Source organism: Myotis daubentonii, chromosome 14, assembly GCF_963259705.1.
Source record: "Myotis daubentonii chromosome 14, mMyoDau2.1, whole genome shotgun sequence".
Lineage (NCBI taxonomy): Eukaryota > Metazoa > Chordata > Mammalia > Chiroptera > Vespertilionidae > Myotis > Myotis daubentonii.
Genome location: NC_081853.1, coordinates 50,516,838 through 50,536,364, shown reverse-complemented (window position 1 = coordinate 50,536,364; position 19,527 = coordinate 50,516,838). Strand labels below are relative to the sequence as shown.

The 19,527-nt window shown below is 57.3% G+C and overlaps 2 protein-coding genes across 12 annotated transcripts in view; one reads left to right on the top strand and one right to left on the bottom strand.

Annotated features, from left to right (window-relative positions):
* The first annotated feature begins 2,490 nt into the window (after nucleotides 1-2,490).
* On the top strand, nucleotides 2,491-6,943 carry TMEM42 (transmembrane protein 42). Of its 2 annotated transcripts, none has more exons than XM_059664357.1 (3): nucleotides 2,491-2,716; nucleotides 4,346-4,492; nucleotides 5,105-5,916. In XM_059664357.1, exons 1-3 carry the CDS (start codon nucleotides 2,534-2,536, stop codon nucleotides 5,225-5,227), a joined length of 453 nt encoding a protein of 150 aa, XP_059520340.1. In that variant the 5' UTR covers nucleotides 2,491-2,533; the 3' UTR covers nucleotides 5,228-5,916. The 2 variants fall into 2 exon arrangements, 1 of the variants encoding a protein (XP_059520340.1); XR_009448593.1 differs by lacking the exons at nucleotides 2,491-2,716; nucleotides 5,105-5,916 and adding exons at nucleotides 2,731-3,039; nucleotides 5,924-6,943.
* A 785-nt stretch (nucleotides 6,944-7,728) lies between these two features.
* The window catches only part of ZDHHC3 (zinc finger DHHC-type palmitoyltransferase 3), a 42,515-nt gene continuing 30,716 nt past the window's right edge, over nucleotides 7,729-19,527 (bottom strand). For 6 of the 10 annotated variants that reach the window (XM_059664344.1, XM_059664345.1, XM_059664346.1 and 3 more), the window contains 2 exons: nucleotides 18,840-18,970; nucleotides 7,729-9,575 (listed from right to left, as the gene is read on the bottom strand). In XM_059664344.1, the coding sequence (XP_059520327.1) occupies nucleotides 9,315-9,575; nucleotides 18,840-18,970 (392 nt within the window). In that variant the 3' untranslated portion in view covers nucleotides 7,729-9,314. Of the gene's footprint in view, nucleotides 9,576-15,295; nucleotides 16,806-16,841; nucleotides 17,129-18,839; nucleotides 18,971-19,527 lie in introns of those variants that run through there. The other 4 variants (XM_059664350.1, XM_059664352.1, XM_059664353.1 and 1 more) reach the window with 2 other exon arrangements.

Here is a 19,527-nt window from a genome sequence, read left to right as displayed (position 1 = left end):
ATAAAGAAGCTCATGTGGTTCATTCTCTTGGTCATGCAACATATACCTAACGAGCACCGAGTATATGCCAGGCACTGGTCACTTGTGAACAAGGCAAACAACCCCTGCCCTCTCGGGACTTCTGTGTATCAGCACTCTGTGCCTTTTGATAGCAAATAATATTCCGTTGTGTGGACGTGCCACACTTTATTCGTTCACCATCTGACGGACATCTGAACTGTTTGCAGTTTGGGACTATCGTGCATAATGCTGCTCTAAATCCAAGTACACGTCTTGGTGTGGACCTACGTTTCCTACCTCCTGAGTAGAAACCTAGGAGTAGGATTGCTAGGTCACCTGGTAAGCGTGTGTTTAACTTGGTAAGACATTGCCTGCTTCCCAAATGCACTGTTGGGCTGCCCCATTTTCTGTTCCCACCAGCAGTGTGCTCCAGTTTCTCCACATCTACACCAACACTTGTCATTCAGGGTTTACACTATAACCATCCTGATGGAAGTGTACTGGTATACACTCGCACTTTCCTAATGACTAATGATACTGAACACTTTACATATTATGGAAATATGACTCGGCAATAAAAAAGAGACACATGGATAAACCTTAAAAAAATGCTAAGTGAAAAGCCAGACTTAAAAGACCACAGTCTGTATGATTCCATATAAGTGAAATATCCAGAAAAGGCAACATTTTAGTGGTAGAAAGCAAATGATTAGTTGCCTGGGGGTGGAGATGACCGAAGGGGCACAAGGGAACTTTTTGATGTGGTGGAAATGCTTTAAAACCGGTTGTGGTGATGGTTACACAACCTTATAAATCTTTGAAAAATTAAACTCCATTCAAAATGGGTTAATTTAATGGTTTGTTATTCATACTTCAGTATAGCTAAAGAAAAACAAAACTAATTCATAGTTGAACTATCAAGGAATAGTAGTAAATCCTTAGAGCCAGCGAGAGACAAGAAAGGAGCTCAGTGGAAGGTGGGAAGTAGACCTGTGACTGCCTTGGGGGTGGGAGAAGGTGGAGGATTGAAGCTGGTAATGAGGAGGGTTGGGTCTTGTCACCTGTGAGTTTCCTAAGGCGGCTGCAACACATTATCACCAAAAATGGGTGGCTTCAAATAACAGAAATTTATTCTCCCACCGTTAGGGAGGCTAGAAGCCCAAAGTCAAGGTGTTGCTAAAGCCTCAGGGTACCAGGGAGTGTTCTCTGCCTCTCTCAGTGTGTGGTGCTGCCAGCAGTCCTTGGTGTTCTTGGCTTGTAAATTGCATCACTCCAATCTCAGCCACCGTGGTCACATGGCATTCTCTCCTATGTCTCTGGTTCTTCTAACAAGAACATTATTTAGATTAGGGCCTACCCTAATGACCACATCTTGGTTTTGATTACATCTGTAGTGACCAATTTCCAAATAAGGTCACATTCACAGGTGCTAAGGGGTCAAGACTTCAACATACCTTTTGGGAGAACACAATTCAGCCCATAACATCACTCAGCAAGGAGAGAGAGGTAAAGTCAGGCTAGCTCAGGACAGGGAGTTAGAACTGAGATTTCTGCAAAACCCAGTGAGTGCTGGGATTCTAGTCATCCTGTCAAACATCATTGATTGACCGCCTCTTGCACATCCCCTACTGGAGACTGAACTCAAAACCCAGGTATCGAACCCGTGACCTCCTGGTTCATACATTGGTCGACGCTCAACCACAGCCACACCAGCTGGGCTGAATCATGTTTTTTAAAAGTCCCATACTTATATGTAAACTTTTAAAACGTGCGCTATACATAAAACTAAATATGCATAGGGAAAAGGTACTCTATAACATGATTGTCCTTCATACATTTCAACACTTTATTTTCAAAGAAATATGACTTCTCAAACGAAAATGTTTTAAATATCTTTCAGTGCACAGGAAATGAGAAGGAATGTTAACCCCGATTATCTTGATTATCTGAGTGGAGTGATTGTGAATGACATCTTTTCTAAGTTTCCTGCACTGAGCAGTGTATATCCATCTGGGCCTTCCCCCAAACCCTCACCTGAGCTGCCTTCTTGCCGAGTCTGGAGGTCTCTAGCGCCCTCTGCGGAAGCATCTCTCCATTTTGCGTTTATCAATTTGGAGAGTGCGGGTGAATCTGATTTTGATTCAGTGGGGGTGGGGCCAGGCCTGGGATTCGACATTTTTCATAAATGCCCATGGGAAGCCGACGCCACACACACCAAGCGGCAGGGCTAGCTGCGAATTCTACCACCCCAGGACCACCGGGTCGGCCTCAGACATCGGTCGGGCGCGCGCGGATAAACCTAAACCTACCGCTAGAGGGCGCCCTCCGCCCGAGGGGACCGCTGGGGCTCGGGCCAGGTGGCCCCGCCCCCTCAAGCCCCGCCCCTGAGAGGTTCTTGAAGGACCCGAATTGGACTCCTCGCTGACGTGAGCGCTGCGTCACGTGAGGCCACCGTCCAATCACGGCGCGCGCTCGGCCCTGCCACTGGCTGACAACGCGAACGCGGGCGCGGGCAGAGGCGGCGGCGGGCACCATGGCGCGGGGCACCATGGCGCGGGGCTCTGTGGTCACCTACCCCGACACCCCCGCGGGGTTGCCCCCGCACCTCCAGGCCGGGGCGATGCGGCGCCGCTTCTGGGGCGTCTTCAACTGCCTGTGTGCCGGCGCGTTCGGGTCCCTGGCCGCCGCCTCCGCCAAGCTGGCCTTCGGCAGCAAGGTCGAGCCCGGGGCGCGGCCGGGCGGGCGGGCGGGTGGTCCGGGCGGCGGAGGGGCGCTGCGGGCCCGCGGGGCTCCGGGTGGGGCGGGGGCGCAGGGCGCCGCCTCACCCCCACGGATCTGCCCGGCCGGGCCCTGCAGCCACAGGGGCGGGCGAGCAATCCCTGCGCTGCGGCGCGTGTGGGCGGTAAGACACGTCGGGAACCTAAAGCCGGTCCTCCCGTTGGGCTGGTTGGCTCGGGGAAGGCGCCCACCTCCTCCACCTACTCTCTACCTCTCATTTTAAGCCCCTTGTGCTGAACATTTCTCTCCATGTGACTCCAGGTGAGCCGCCTGTTGCCCATCTCTGCCCTCCGTAATGAACGGGTGTTTTGGCCGCGCTGCCCTGCTGCCAGGGAGCCTGGGGTTTGGGAGACGTTCTGGACTTTCCCCACGTTGAGATCTTAAGCTGCGGCCCTTGTCCGCTCACGTGCACCTCTTGGCTTCGCCATCCCGACTCTGCAGCCCTGAGTTAGACCCGACCTGGACGGGGCAGGTTGATGCTGAAGGTTTCAGCCATTTGGGGCTAATCCAGGGGGAGCTGCCGGGCTTGAGGGGCGCAATTCTTGGAGTGAGTGGCCAGAGTAAGATGAGTGCCTCTGCGGCAGGAGGTTTTCTGGTCTTTCCAGTTGTGCCCAGGCCTTCAAACCTTTTATACAGGCAGCCGCCACTGGCACGGACAGCGCTTTGTGTACATTACACAAGGAAACCCTTTCCTCAAGACCCTATATATTCAGCTGCTGGAACACTGTTATGGGAAATGAGTATGGGGTTTAGATGGTCACAACCTCCCCTCTCCCCAGGGAGCAGGCAAGTTGCTACCTTGAAACCAAGCAAGGGGCTCTGCATAGCCTTAACGTAGCAGGAATGCATTCTCAAGGCTGTCACCTTTCAGAAAAAGAGACAAAACTCGGCCAGTCCTCCGAGTGATGCCTGGCATCACCAGTCAAATGGCCTCAGGTGGTTTGCCGTGGGCAGGGCTGCGTCCTGGTTAAGATGGCAGAGCCACACAGCTGGGTTTGAATCCTGGCAGCTCCTATCAGCGGTGGCACTGAGGCAAGTTACTTAATGCCTCAGATTCTTTATCTGTAAAGTGAAGTTAAGGAATAAATGAGAATGCACTGAAAGTACTTACCGCAGGGCCGGGCACAGAGTAAAAGCTCCAGAATGCCCAGTGGGACCAGCCTGAGTGGGATGTAGCAGGCACAGAAGGGGAGAGACATGTCTAGTTCATGCTTTACCTGACCCCGGGAAGGTACCCCTACTACAGACCACATAGTAACGATTGGCCCTCGTGGACTGGACTTCCAGCATTGGTCCCTGATGAGGACTAAAGAACTGGTGCTCTAGAAAATACTGGTCATGGATTAGCATTTTCCTTCTGCCCAAGGTCACATGACCACTAAGATGGCCAAAAAGTGTCATCTCTGAATTTGTGGATGTGCTGCCCGCGGAGGGCTAAGTCCCGCAGGAATGTTGAGGATCCCCTAGGCTGTGGTGGGGTCTCAGGAGGGGGCCCTGGGTGTGCTGTGAGGGGCGCTGCTGGGTGCAGGGCGGGCTGGGCCTGGCTGCCGTGACACTCCTCCTGCAGGTGCACGTGGCCTCCTGTATCTTGGGCATCATCGTGATGGCGACCGCCAACTCTCTGATGTGGACATTCTTCAGCCGCGGCCTCAGTTTCTCCATGTCGTCGGCCATTGCCTCTGTCACGGTGACTTTTTCGAACATCCTCAGCTCGGTGAGTAGCCTGAGGGTCCAGCGCCCCCCCCCCCCCCCCCCGTCTCAACCTTGGGTTCTGGGTGGGTTATCCTTGGGCAACTCTGCTTCCCCACATCAGAGAAAGGTCAGGAACCAGAGCAGAGGTTGGGCTGTGGCTGTGCCTCTCAACTCTCAAACTGAGGCATTCTCGCCTTCAGTGGGGATGCAGTCCAACGGTACAGCCAGCCTGCCTGCTGCTCGACCAGGCTGCAGCCCTCCTGCGCTGCCCACTGTCTCCTAGGGGTCTGCACCCTCCAGCCTGAGGTGCCAGGGTCTAGGTTCCTCTCTCTGGTGGCCTGAGGTCAGCAGGTGGGGGGAGGCAGGAGGCCGCTCAGGTACCAGCCGCACACTGGCCTCACTGTGGCTTCGGCTGGTCCTGTGCACTTGGCCGGGGTCCAGTGCGGTGAGGAAGGCACCCTCCTCACCTCTGCAGGTGAAACCAAAATGCGTCGAGTGACTTGCCAGCAGGGGCTCTAGACCCTTCCTCCCGCGCTAGGAGGGCGGTCCGCTCCCGGGGGCGGGGTTGTGCCCAGCCGCCCTGGCCGGGTCCCGTGGGCACGTGTCTCCGGTCTCACAGCTGTCTGTCCCGCAGGCCGCCCTGGGCTTTGTGCTGTACGGAGAGAGCCAGGAGGTGCTGTGGTGGGGAGGCGTGTTCCTCATCCTCTGCGGACTCATCCTCGTCCACAGGAAGGCCCTTCCGCTCAAGCAGCAGTAGAGGCACTTGGCTGGTGGGCAGCTGGACAGACAGATGGTGGCTCAGGCTCGGGCTGGCGTGTGGGGACCGCTTCCCAGCGCGATCGGGGTGCAGCCTTCCAACCGTCAGCCAAAGGGAGTTGCTGCCGAGGGCAGCAGGCCTGTGACCGAGCAGCCTTGTGGTGGCAGCTCCGGCCCTGCCCCAGCACCTGGCCGTCTGCGGCGCTCCGATTCTGACCTCCGGGCCCACCCAGGGGCCATGCAGGAGCTGGACTCGAACCAGCTGTAACTGTAGCCTGGTGGCCTAAGTCATGTGACACGCCAGTGACTGGTGGGACTTAGACAACTTCTTGCCGATGTGTTGGGCCGGCTGTGCCATATTATAGGAGGAGGAAGACTGGATTAATGCTTTCTTGTAAGTTAAAACTACCAGGTGTGGAATCCTAATTCCTTCCTACATTTATTTCTTTCCTAAGTGTTTGGAGTCAGAGGGAGCAGCCAGGGCGAGCTGCGGGACACACGGCTCCTTCCGATGTTCCCAGGCCGGCGCCCTTCCGGTCAGGAAGGCCTGGCCACCCCCTTGGTCCTCACGGAGAAAAGCTTGAGCTCACTTTGGGGACCCAGTTTTATTCTATAATTTATTAGGGTACAAAACTGGCCCGAGGTTCGCTCACCCCCTCTTTACCTGTAGGCCCATCTGTCCTTGGTGGTTTCCCAGGTTCCTGTGGCTTTTGCATCTCCCCCTCGTGACTGTGACTCTAGGTGCTGCCCACACGCTCCCGTGCATGGCCGATCTGACGCTCACCTGCTCCCGGTCCTCGGGGCTCCGGGAGGTCTGAGCCCTCAGCTCGCCTGAACCCGGCCCCTGGCCCCGGCTCCTCCAGCATTCCCTGCGTAGAAAGGGACCTGGGACCAGAAGGCTGGGGAAGGGAAGGGCCATGTCCAGGCGGTCCCCCTCTCTGTGCCATAGCGCCTTCACTGCCCTCCAGTTCTCACTGCCGACAGTGGGCCTTTCTACAGCTCCCGTGGCTCCTGCTGACTGGGACCTGGCCCTCGCCCGCCTCTCCCCAGCTCCTCTCTTGCTGCCTCCTTAACACCCCGGGTTGAGCCTGGCACTCCTGTGTTGAGAAGTCAGGGAGACGAGTGAGCAGACAGCCGTGAGGTAGGATAACCAGGCACGTGTGGCGTCCTGGGGGCATCACTCCAGAAAAAGGCAGCGATCGCCCAGGCTGATGCTGAGGGAGGGGAAGGGGAAGACGGAGAAGAGGCCTTTGGACTCGGACAGAGAGCATTACAGGAGCAGCTTGGAGGAGGGTGGGGCCACAGCCTGAGCAGATCAGGCTCATGAGGGAATGGCGGGTCCTCCACTGAAGCCGAAAAAATGCTGGGAGTGGAAGAAAACTGAGTCTGACCGAGGCCGCCACAGTGACTCACCCCTGAGGTCAGGGATGGACATGCCCGCTCTCAGCACTCCCCTCCGCATGTGACCAAGCTCTCCCAGAGCACGTGGTCAGGAAAGGGAAGGACGAAGTTATCTAATCAGAGATGACGTGATCTTGTAGGTAGCCTGTGCTAGAGGAGGGGCTGCCCCATTCTCAGGAGCCTTGGGGGGCCCGGGGAGGGAGACCCCGAGTCGTCCTGGCAGGAGGTGCCTCCCTGTGCCAACCGCAAGCTGTTCCTCTGTCCTCGGACTTGCTCAGATGATCCATGTGCGTTAATTAAACGGTTGCTTCAATGAGGGTCCCTGGGTCTGTGTTCTTTCAGGGAACACGCTTCATAGCATCTTCTGCCGGGTCAGGTGGGCACTTGGGGAGCCATCCAATCCTCCCAACTCCCCAGGCCCAGGGGCTCCCCCTCCGAGGGGTTGGGCTGTATTCAGGGCCTGTTCAGGGCACCCAGCCCCTCCCGGTGGTATCACCCGGCAGAGGCACGTGTGTGGGTTGAAGGTTATTTTGTGTGTAATTTACATGACATTCAGGGGTGGTGGGCTGGGTTCTAAATTAAAAAACCTTTGTCCTGGCCAGTTTGGTTTGGCTCAGGGGTTGGAGCATCGTCCCTGCAGACTGAATGGTTGCGAGTTCGATTCAGGTCGAGGGCATGTGCCTCCGTTGCAGGCTCCATCCCTGGCCCTGGTCGAGGCGCTTGCACGAGGCAACCAATCCATGAGTCTCTCTCAACATCAATGTTTCTCTGTGTCTCTCCCCCTCCCGTCCACTCTCTAAAAATGGATGGAAAAAGTATCCTTGTGCGGGTTTAACAACAACAAAACCCTCCATCCTGTGCACTCTTGCCCCCGATGCCCCTCCCTAACGCACAGTAGGCGCTCAGTGAACACTCACCGCAGACACCACCCGGGAGGACCCCCAGGGGAGGGTGTGGCTAGTGTCTCCCCACTGCATCCCCACTGTGTCCTTGTCTCCCACATGGGAAATGGGAGAAAAGAGGCTTCGAGGTGACCGTGAGGAAGGACACTGCCCAGGGGCCCGGGCTGGGACCTCCTGCTGAAGGTGGAGACCAGCCACCAGGTCACACGGAGCTTTTATTGAAGAGAAAGGCCGGGGTCCATGCCTCCCTCCCCGTAGGCGTCAGCTGCAGCGCTTCCTGTGTGCGGCCCAGCAGGAGGCTCCGCTGCTGGCAGCCACCAGAGGCCGTGGAGTCGCTGTGTGAGGACATGAGGCTGGGGGTGGGCAGGGTGCTGTGGGTGAGGCCTGGTGTGGAGATAGGCCCAGCGAGGAGGGAGGGCCGGCCTGACAGGTGGCTCTGGGCTGCTGGGTCCCGCTGCTCTCAGGCCAAGCCCATTGAGGGGGTCCTGTCTTAGGCCCAGGTTTAGCACACACCTCTGACCTCCCGCCGGAGCTCAGCAGACACCAGCAAGCCCCCTTCCCTTACTCTAACCTCGAGCCCTGCCTCCTCGGGGACACCAGCGGGCAGCAATGCGTCCTCCCTGGTGGGGTCTCTGGTCCCCAATCCTTGCTGAGCCCCAGGGCTGCACTCTGGGTTAGGACAACAAACACCAGCTTGGCAGGCTCTGCGGGCCCTCCGATCCAGGTGCTGGTGTCACGGGCAGTGCACCCCAGAACAGAGCCTAGGCTGGGAGTGGGGATCCCACTCTGGTACCAAACAGGGACCCGAGCCCCTCTGTCCAGAAGGTACTTCAACAACCTCTGAGATGGGCTCCCCTGCTCAGGCCTCAGCCTTCAAATGGGGCGACCAGGTCCCAGCCTCCTGGTAGAGTCGGGGGGAGGGGAGGGGGTGTCTGTCTTCCTGGGTCATCACCGTGCAGCCCCGGGCCACCCCCCCTCCCCCCCGCAGAGACGAGAGGGGCACGATCTTGGGAGAAATGGCTAAAGCACACAGGCCAAATTCCGGTCAGTTCTGCGCATGTTGGGTAGACTCCCTCCGGGAGGGAGCGGAAAAGTAAGTTCCCCTGGGAGGTCGAGAGCCCCCGGAGCTCCACCGGTCCCTCCCCACTGGGAAGGGACACCCGCAGCGACAGCCGGGACAGGGCGGGTGCAGGATCTTATCTGTGGGGCAGGAGCTGAGTTGGATGCTGCCGTCATATGGGCTCATGTCCATCCCGGGCACATCCCACACGGATGTGTGTCCCCATGCTGGGCCCTGCTGGCCTGAAGGAAGCTGTGGCTGCCATGCGTTTCTCCTAATTAGACCCCCCTCCAGGGGGCTGGATCCTGATGTCAGTGTCCCATCCCAGGGCCCCGAGGCTGCCCTTCTCTGTCTGCTGCAACCTCATGGCCGAGATGGCAGGCCCCCCTTCCCAAGAGAAGACACACATCCCGAGAAAAGCCAAAGGCAAGTTCTTTGCTGCCCTGGGCCGCCCCGTCCGGAGCCCCCTTTGCCGGGCGAGGCTGAAGGACGCCCAGTTGTGGAGATGGCTCCTGGCATCCCTCCCTGGATACTCTTAGATGAACTCAGAGAAAGTCTCTTGTTCTCCTCTGTTGTCCCTGGTCCCCGACCCCCAGACCTGGCCCCACATGGGCAAGGAAGGAGGGTGTGAGGACGGCAGTGCCCAGGGAGCGGGGCACAGCGGGGGCAGGGGTGCGCCGTGCCCAGGAGCCCCGATGGCAGGTGACAGCCCCCCTACAGCTGCATCACTCGTCCGTCACCTCCACAGAGTCCTCGTCCTTCCTCTCCTCCGACTGCTCCTCTGACTGCTCCTCCGTTGTTGTCTCCATGTTGTCTGACGACGCCACCTGCCGCACCCAGCCCTCGTCCCTGAGCGCGGGGTGATAGGGTCCGGAGAAGGGGTTGAACCAGTTCGGGGAGAAGTTTCCCCCAAAGGTCTCTTTGACGGCCTTCCAGCTGCCCCGGCGCTCCCTGGGCTGCTGCTTTCGTTTGAGGCGCTCAATGTTCTGGGGAGACAGTGGGGTAAGGAGGGTCAGCATGGCACGGACTCAGCACAGGCTCCTCAGGGCTGACAGGGTGCAGTGGGGTGCGGGGTTGCAGCAAGCAGGATCTTGAGGGGACCAGGACTTCGCTTCCCACCCCACCTTCCCCTCCCCGCCCCTCCCCTCCCACAGGTGAGGGCTGCCCAGCCTCCCAGCCTGGAGCCTGGCTAAGCAGGGCCAGCTGTGCGCAGGGCCAGGCCCGGATTGGCCAGGGAGGAACACGGGCCTCTGAGAGCACGAGAGGTCGGCCACCTGCCCAAGCCCACTATAAAGGGCCACTCCCCCCCACGGGAGGCGGACGGCGCAGCAAACTTTGCATGAAGATGGCGGGTGAAGGGGGGGCGTAGGGTACAAGCAGCATGAGCTGAGGAAGCCGACGTGCGCGCCAGTGAACATGCAGCGGGCAGCAGGGCGCACCGGTCACTGGGAGGCAGAGGCGGGTGGCGGCCTCTCCCAAGCTGCCCACTCACCTGCCTCTGGGTGTCGGCTGCGACGCAGCCAGCAGGCCTCAGACAGAGGGTGTCAGGGGGCGGGAGAGCTAAAGGCCCGCACCCTCACAGAGCTTCCGCCCGTGGGCCTCTGCCTTCCCTTCTCTTCGGGAAGCCAGGGGGTTTGCCGCGGTTTGGCAGGCGTGGGTCCTGCTCCTTCCCACCTCGGAACCACCTCCGAGTACCTAGCTCTAGGTTTCCCCTCCTTTTCCGCACAAGATCCTCCATAACCGCTGGAGTCCTTGCTGTTATGCAGAAAGAGAAACTGAGGCAGGCACAGACTGCGATCTGACCATGCCCCGGGCCAGGTCTCCAGCACTCTTTCTTCCCACGCCATTTTGGAGATTTAAGTTTCTTGGCTTTTGAAAAAGCTTCCCTGGCCGGTGTGGCTCAGTTGGTTGGGTACCGTCCATGCTCTGAAAGGTCCCGGTCAGGGCACAGGCCCAGATTGTGGGCTCGATCCCCAGAGGGGGGTGGGCAGGAAGCAGCTGGTTGATGTTTCTCTCTCTCCCTCTCCCTTCCTATCTCTCTAAAAATCCATTTAAAAGTCTTTTTTTAAAAAGTATCTCCTCATAAGTTACTGATTAATTACAAAGGGCAAAACAGAACTTTGCAGTCGGGACACTGGGATTCCACCGTAACCAAGTTGAAGTTAACATCACCCACGAGACCCCACTCCTGTGCCTGTGGGTGGGCCCACCTGGCCGTGGTGCTCCCGCCAGCACAGCCCGTCTAATCTTGGGAAACAGACGCGGGGGGAGGCTATTCTCAGGACACGGGGCTCATGAGCTACGAAGTTTCAAAGTCTCATGAACATGTGTTAGAACCAGGTAGAAGCAGTGGCTGCACGCTATGAAAATACTCACTGGCAGGGCCGCACTTTAAAATGGCTAAATTTGTTGTATGAATTTCACCAGAAAAATCCAACAACCTTGAACAACAGCAGCAAAATCCGACAACCAAAAACCATCAAGCTCAGGAAAGACAAAGATGGGAACTCTCATGAGCTGATGGAGACGAGACATGACAAACGATGCCATGTGGCACCGGGCAGAAAGTATTAGTGGGACAACTGGAGAAATCTGAATAGAATATGTAGCTTAGTATTGTATCTACAGATTCTTCTATTTTGTATATAAAATGTTTACATTGGAAAGACTGAGTGGAGGGTACATAAGAGCTCATTGTACTGTATTAACCGCTTTTTGTAAGTCTGAAATTATTTCACAAAGTTAAAATAGTCTGAGACCAAGATTTATGCAATGCGATCTTGGACACTGACTTATAATAATGGAAGTTGGAAACTGTCGAAATGTCTAGTTGTGGCGGTTACGTAACTTAACTCTGTGAAGCTATGCGATTAAACACGGCGTTCCTACGTTTTCACGTGGCACTGGAAGGGCCTGTGCCATGGTGACCAGGGAAGAAAGCAAAGGGCACAGGACATTGCCACGGAACCTGAGGTTCCCTTTGGGGTGAGGGGGCCTTAGATAACTTTATTTAGATGTATTTATTTCTGGAGGCTTTCCACACTCCTGGTTGCTACCAATGCACAGGTGTTACTCTTTTAACCAAAACAAAAACAGCTGTTTCAGAAAATGGACCTTGTTGAGTCTCGAGGGCCTCACGTGGGTCAGGAGTACAGCATGCACGTGGCCCCTGTACTGACTCCACCCCCCCGCCCCCCACCAGTCCTCAGTCCTCCCTGCTCAGCAGCCCCAGCAATGGCCACCTGAGACCTGAGGCGTGCTGCTTCGGGGTCCTGCGTTCCTTTCCTGGGTGACCATCTGCAGCGTGTTAGGAGGGTTTTAAACCATGACGGCAGGGCAGCTGGCACATGCTGACCAGGCTGCAGAGGGGACACCCGGAAACGAGAGGAGGCCGACTGGGCTCACCCAGAGCCACGACTCTGGGTCCTCACTGCCACCCAGTGAGGAGGCAGGCTCCATACTGCCCGTGGCAGGCGGGCAAACAGGCTGAGAGGCCACGATCGCGGCCAAAGCTCGTCTGCTGGTCTCGCACCAGAACCGGAGTCTTCCTTCTCTCTGCCCAAGTGGGTTTCATCCTCCTGCAAACACTCGCTCTGCCGGTGCTGAGCTCAGGCAGAGAAAAGCCGGGAGGGCAAGAAGCACAAGCCCCCAGGCTACTGGCTTCCACTCCACAAGCCTGGAGAATATTCCAGACAGAACCTGCCTGCCTGGCCGCCAGGGGAAGCGCCTCAGCAGTTAAGCAGACAAACCTGCAAGGTTGTGCCACCTCCGCTGAGTCTGGAGAGGAGAAATCCCAACAAATCCGATGCACAAAAAGCCAGAGGGCAGGACCTTCAGGTTCGGGAGGAGCCCCTGGGGTCTCTTCTTCCTGGAAGGACTCAGTTGGGAGTTCTATGTGGACTTAAAGGGTCCTGAAGGCAGTTCTTCAGCTGGAGGTGTGCGGAGGGAGCAGCATCCCCCTCAGGCTTCCACAGTGACGCCCCGGGACCGAGGCTCCACGGGAGCCCCCTCCAGCACATGCTCTTAGGACTCAGCTGAGGCCCGTGGGGGAGCGCAGCGTGTCCCCCGCGCCCACGTCACCAGGTGTAGAAAGTCAGCCACCGCAGCCCGCACACGTGCCCTCGCGGAGGCCAGAGAACTCCCTTCCCGGGGCTTTCACGCAGGAAACACTTGTCTGTTGCAACCCAGTAAACATCCCGTTTCATGGAGCAATACTTGTCTTATAACGTGCAATGCATTTTTTTTTTCCTTTACAAAAATGCTGTTGCAAACCGATAACCTGATTCACAAATGAAGATCTGTGACCTGGTTCAGAAGGCGCAGCTCTAACCCTTGGTGTTTACGAAAGCCATCGATGCGTCAGACTCGGCACTAACATTCACATTCATTGCCCTCATCTAGTCCTTGTGATCTGCAGTATCCTCCTGATGTTACAGAAAAGTGAGGCGGGAGTCCCTGCCCCAGGTCCCACAGGATGTACGCGAGCAGGTATTTGATGCAGACGGAGCCAGGGCCCCGATGCAGGCTCCCTCTGTCCACGCCAGCGCACCTGCTGCGGGGCCTCTGCGAGCTCTCCTCCGGGAAGCTTTGCATAATTCCCTGCATCTGCTTCGCAGGTGAGGCGCCCGGGGCCACTCTGCTTTGCTCGGGAACCACAAGCAGAACAGGACTTTCTTGGGGGAGAAGTTGGGGAAATGAAGCCTTCACTTCGGGAGTAGGCTGGCCAGTGGCTTGTCTCTCACTGTGAATTCCTCCTCCTGTGAGGTGATGCTCAGCTCAGACATGTATTTAAGAAACGAGGAAAGAGCCCGTGGGTGTGAGGTCCCCAGGTAGAAACCAGGGGCCAGGACCTGTGCCTGCCCAGGCTTAAGTACCCACACTTGGAGCCCCTCCTTGGAGAACCCTGGCTCCATTCTTTCCCCTCGCTCTTCTAGATGGTTCTCCACCCAAAGGGCCTTGGGCCCAGTGTGGTTTGCAACCTCAGGCCACACTGATAACCTGGCTGCCTTCCAACACTCACACTGTCCCTCAGCATCCATTTGCGGGGGGGGGGGGGGGGGGGGGAGGTGCAGGCTGAAGGGAGGGGCTCCAGGGGCACTCGGCTCAGCACTGAGCCCCGCAGCACTCGGGACCAGGGCCTCGGGGCATCAGGCCACCTGCAGAGACCCGGGAACCAAAAGGGGGCCTCAGGCCGAAACCGGTTTGGCTCAGTGGATGGAGCGTCGGCCTGGGGACTGAAGGGTCCCTGGTTCGATTCCGGTCAGGGGCATGTACCTTGGTTGCGGGCACATCCCTAGTGGGAGATGTGCAGGAGGCAGCTGATCGATGTTTCTCTCTCATCGATGTTTCTAACTCTTTCTCTCTCTCCCTTCCTCTCTGTGAAGAATCAATAAAATATATTTTTTAAAAAAAGGGGGGTCCTCAGACCTGAGTGTGTCAGAATCGCCCCAGGGCTGTTGCAAGGCAGACTGTGGGGCCCAGGGTGGGGCCTGGGAACAGGCATGTCCGACGTGCTAGGGGATGCTGCTGCTGCTGCTGCTCTGGGCACCACAGTGCGAGAGGTGCTGCCTGGGTGCCTCGCCAGGCAGGATTCTCGGGAGGAATCCTAGCAAAAGCCTCGCCGCATTTCTTTGGCATTTAAAGGCCCTTTCGAGGTTGGGAGTCCTCACCCCTCTTTACTGGCTGGCTCCTCTTTAGGCTGATGCATTGAAATGAAAGCAACTTAAACCCATTTGCCAAACCAGCCCCCCAAAGCCTGGGTTTCTGTAACGCCCACCTCACGTAGGTGGCCATGTTGCTTCATGGGCCTCATCTGGACGATTTTGCATCAGGAAGGTGACCTTAACTCTCCAAGCAGCCTCGCCAGAACGAGCAAAGGCTGGTAACAAGGTGTCTCATTTTGGGTTCTTCTAAGAAAGTACGACAGAGATGCAATGCTTACAACTGACAGGAGACCTGGCACGTGCTGCCCGGACTCGCCTAGCGCGCAGGAGCCACCATGCAAATCTGCACGTCTGTTTGCATTCAGTCTGTTTGCTATGCGCGGAGTCACCTGACTCAGCTCGCCATGTCGCCTTCCTTTTTCACTCCACTCTCCAGAGGCCGCTTGGAAAGACTGTGGCTACGACTGGCCCATTTCCTATGCTCGCGCCATTCAGTGCTGTCCCAACTCCTATGCTGAGCTGAAAGCTAGGGCCATTTAACACCCACACTTCTCCCACACCTAAGTGTGGGGAACAAGTGCTATAAACTAGATTTAAAACCGACCTCAGCTGTGACTGCAGCTCAGGCAGCACAGCGGCTAGTCCGAGTTAACCGAAATAGGGGCGCAGACTTTCGGTTAAACATCAAAGGGACAGAAACTCCTCAAAGCAACCCACCAGGACTGTTTGTGGACGTTGTCAGCGATTTCCTCTGGCTTTTGGCTGGGAGGGCAGGTCAGGGTTTCTCCCCAGGCCGCACCCTAGAAGCAGCCAGCACACCTGACCTTTTCCATAGCCACTGAGAGCCAAAGGGCAGGCAAGGGCTTTGGCTGCGGAAAGCCAGAGGAGAGGCTGTGGGCAAGCTTGCTCAAGAGGAGTCCCAGTGCCCTTTAAAAACATGCAAATCCTCATTCAAGAGGGAGCATCAATAAAAACAAACTCCGGCCAGTCACCTGCGCTGGCCGCGGTGACACTGGGCGAGAGCAGAGCTCAACCACAACAGGTTTTTGGAAAACGTTTATTGCATTTGGTTTCCAGGTGGAAGCACTGACAGGATTGAAAGAGGCGCATGTTCCACTTCTCTGAGAAACCACCTGGCTGGATCCAGTCTCCCTACCCACGACTGGACTTAATAACCCTTATCCCCCACCCCCACCCCAAGCAAGAGCTAAAAAAGGCTTGTGGCAGTTGCTTAAAAAACAAATCCATGTGTGAGAATCCAGATGATCAGTATTCCAATTCCTGCGAGTGTTCGGGTGGCCGGCCGTCATCAGGCCGTTCTCTTGCAGATGAACAGGAGGGGCTCCCAGGGCAGGCTGCCCCGGCCCAGCACCTGGCTCAGGTGTGCCTGCTGACTCCAGTGACTGCATGGCCACCTACCAACCTGAAGTCAGGGCTGGAATGCCCCCCTTGCATCGTGGTTAGCCCCAGGCCGGGGCGACAGTCTCCCAGGTTAGAATACAGACCAGATGTGGGTCCGTGCACACTGCTGGGTCTAAACACCAGGAAGTAAACCCCTTTGGCGACTTACAACACGAGGAAGAAAGGGTTGATGGCAGGGCTGCAGCTGCCTTGTTGGCGGGGGGGGGAGAGTAAGCCGACTGACAGGAACATGGAGCTCGCTCGAAACTGTCACATTTTTCATCCTTTGATTGTGTAAGGCATTTTGAATTGGAAAGACCTCTTTCCTTCACACTCTTTCAAATAATCAGAGGGAATAGAACTGGTGATTCAGCATACATATAAGATCCCTTCCGTCCCCGCCCCCGCCATTCCACACCCCGAGTCCATCAAGTACAAGGCAGGCAATTGATTTCATGGGTTAGGAGGCAAACCGAGTCCACACGGGGGATGAGGCCACTGTGCCGGGCCCTTCGTGGGGCTCCAGCCCTGATCCTGCCCCTCTAGGCCACAGGGGGAGCATCCATCTTCTGTGTTTCAGTTGCACGGGGCCCTGCCACTCACTGCCCCGCCTCTGCCTCCCCAGCCAGGCGTCGACACGGTCCTTCCACGCACCTTCCACGCACCAGTCACGTCTCAGTTAGTAGGAGTGGGCACGGCCTGGAGACAGCACCGTCCACGTTAGTCATGCCAGACAGACAGCAGAGAGGAAACCAGAGGCCAGAGAGGTGGTTTTTAAAAGGAGAAAAGAGCAGCTTCGGTTGCCAAAAAATAGAAAGGATGATCTTTTAAAAATAAAACATAGGGACGTTTTTTTCTCTGCAATGCTCAGCCATTTTACTTGAGTCATAAAAAAGTTTTGGAGCAGTTGTGTTGCTTTCTGGTTTGAGTGCTCGTGAGAACGGGCCGCGGTGCTGGGATGTGTGTCTGAGTGGCAGTGCTGCCAGCGGTCCTTCAGACCACGTACTGGGACGGGTCTGCCTTCCCGTGGTCGGGCGTGGCAAAGGGGCTGGCCCAGCCTAGAGAGAAGGGGTGGCCAAAAACGGCTTTCAGGTTCATCCATTTTGTTTTTTTAGCCCATCTTCTCTCTTCCTTTTTCAATTGCTCTATTCCCTGAAAACAAGAACAACCACACTTCAGTCACACGCTTTATCGCTGTGGGGTTGGGGGAGGGAAGTCCATTAGCCTGAGGTGAGTGGAGTAAACGTCTCCTTTATAAAGCCACAGAGCAACTACATATCACATTTGCCTTCCCTTTCTCTCACAAAAAGTGTAAAAAAACTCAGACTTTCTTGGGGATGAGCGTGCCAGGGCCCAGGGTCGACGGGCCAGGGCCTGCAGGCTTTGGCACAGGAGCCGCGGAGCTGGCAATCTGACAGCCAAGGGTGACTGCTCAGTTGGGACTGGTTCACAGGAAGTCTGCGATACCATAACCACTTTGTAGACAAAAAAAAAAGAGAGAAAAAGAAAACAAAGTGAGTCAAAGGGCGGCTCTGGTGGTCAGACTCCGCCAGAAGGGTCAGGAGCACAGCTGAAGGTGGAGAGGAGAAGTCACCAGAGGAGGAAGGAGATGGGTTAGTACAGGTCAGGGGGCCACACGGACAGACCAGTCAGCCTCAGTCACGGCGAAGGCCTTCCCGGGGCTCCTGTGGGGAGACGTGTGGCCCTGGGCCACCTCAGCAGCTGTCAAAGAGCCTGCACTCCCGTCTCAGGAAAAATGGGGGCTGCGGAGAAAGGTGGTCCCCCCAATGGACAGAGCTGGTCAGTGAGGGGGACAGGGGTTTGTGCCTGGTCTCTGGTGAGGGGGGAGCAGCCCCACCCAGGCCGGGGAGGGGAGGGGAGGACCTGTTTCCCATGAGCTGTGGGGCCTGCCCGCCCTTCCTTTCCAGCATGACTCCTGGAGGGGAAGATGGGCCAGGGCCTGACAGCTCTCCTCAGGCTCCCCCAGGTTACGGCCTGTGTGGCCTGGCAGCACCCCAATAGCAGGCAGGAGGCGGGGCTGGATCACCCCGGTTCCTGCAGACCTTCCACAGAGAAGCTGGTCCTGTTTACTGCCTGGATTCCTAGCTGGATCCACCACTGGCTACTGTTTTTATAGAAACTCCTTTGTAATGATGTTATTTCTTATTTACATTACGATTCATAACAGTAGCAACATTCCAGTTATGAAGTAGCAACGAAAATAATTTTATGGTTGGGTCACAACATGAGGAACTGTATTTAAAGGGCCAGAAGGTTGAGAACCACTGTTAAACCATGGGGAATTCCCACAGGTGCAAACAGTGGTGCCTGGGCAGCCGGGCAGCAAGCCCTTCCCTGCACTGGACTTTCCCGCCCGCGGGAGGGCCCTGGCAGCTGAGGCAAGCACTCCCCTCACATGAGCCGCCCTCCAAGGCCAACTACTGGGGCCTGCAGTCCCCACAGGGGCCTGGACGCTGCTGAGAGCTGCCCCCCGAGGGGACCCTGGGAAGCCAGGATGGACTCTCAACCTCAGGACTCCACTGCTCCCTCCTGGGCCCCTTACAGGGAGCCCCAAACCCAAAAAGGGAAGCGATGCCCACATCATAGGCATGGGTTAGCACCTTGAGGCTTCTGGACACCTTAGGACGGTTGGGAGGAGGTGGCACCAGGGGAGTGGGCTCTGGGCCAGCAGCTTCGAGGCTCCCAGAGGCGGAGCTGCGAGTATCGGAAGGCAGGACCAGGGAGAAGCAGTGGACGGGAACCAGAGCAGGCCCGGCAGAGGTGACCGGGGCCCAGCGAGGAAGTGCTACCACTGATCTGGGGCTCGAGGCAGGGCTGTCTCCTGCTCTGCCCTCAGGACCAGACATGAAGTCACCTCCTCTGGGAGTGGCTCTGCCTGGGCCACCTGGGTCCCGGCACTCTCTGTCCACCATCCAGTCTCCAGCCTGTGGCCCCAGATGGGAGGTGTCCCAGTGCCCAGCAGAGCGGCGCACAGACAGAACCCTCAGGGGAGCATGGAAGGACCTGTGGCCAAGGGGACCCCTCACCAAGGCTGCTGGGCCCCTCGCTGGTGTGACAGCATGCCAGCCCCCAGGGGAGGACGCGTGTGTGCGTGAAGATCAGTGTCCCTGGGAATGGGGGATGTGCCCCGCACCCGGGGTCTGTGCAGGCCGCCCTCCTGCTCACCGTCTCGTCCGTGCAGATGGAGTGCACCTGAGTTCCGAACATCACCGACGTGAAAATGAGGAAGAGCAGCCCCTCGAAGCACAGCAGGATGAGGAGGATCACCGTGGTGGGCGGCGAGAAGTAGCTGCACTCTGCAAACAAAGGGCACGGGGCTCAAGGCTGGCCCATGCCCACCGCCCCCAGGCCCCCTCTGCCCCAAATCCCCCGGTGGGTCCTCCTGGTGCCACGTCTCTGGTCTCCAGGCCTCAGTGAGGACCCTCCCCATCACACCTGGTTGCACCTACACTCCCTATGGGAGCCCTCCTTGACTGGCTGGGCCCTGCCAGGGCCTCCCTCACACACACCAGCCCTCGCTCGCTGCCGCTTCCCGCCAGCAGGCCACCCGCTCCAGCTCAGGCCTGGGCTGCAAGCCCTCTCTGCTGTGAGCACTTGGCCTCCGAGCCTCTGCTTTTCCCCTCCACGTGCCGAGCAACTCCCACCCTGCAGGCCTGGCTCAGGTCGGAACCAGGCCCTGCTCAGAACGCCCTGCGGGCCGCCTGGCTCCCAGCGGCACTAAGAAAACGGCCCGTCAGCTCTGTTCTGAAGACAGAGACACAGCCTCACTGACGGTCTGTGACTCTCGTCACTGCCCAGGTCCGTTAGCCGGACGACGGGATGGTGTCTGTGATGATGAAATGTCCTTGTCAGA

Excerpts from the sequence above, each read along its gene's own strand:
- TMEM42 (XM_059664357.1), top strand. The coding sequence starts at position 2,534 with ATGGCGCGGGGCACCATGGCGCGGGGCTCTGTGGTCACCTACCCCGAC. Across the intron at positions 2,717-4,345 it reads AGCTGGCCTTCGGCAGCAAG|GTGCACGTGGCCTCCTGTAT; the intron begins GTCGAGCCCGGG and ends CTCCTCCTGCAG. Across the intron at positions 4,493-5,104 it reads TTTCGAACATCCTCAGCTCG|GCCGCCCTGGGCTTTGTGCT; the intron begins GTGAGTAGCCTG and ends TCTGTCCCGCAG.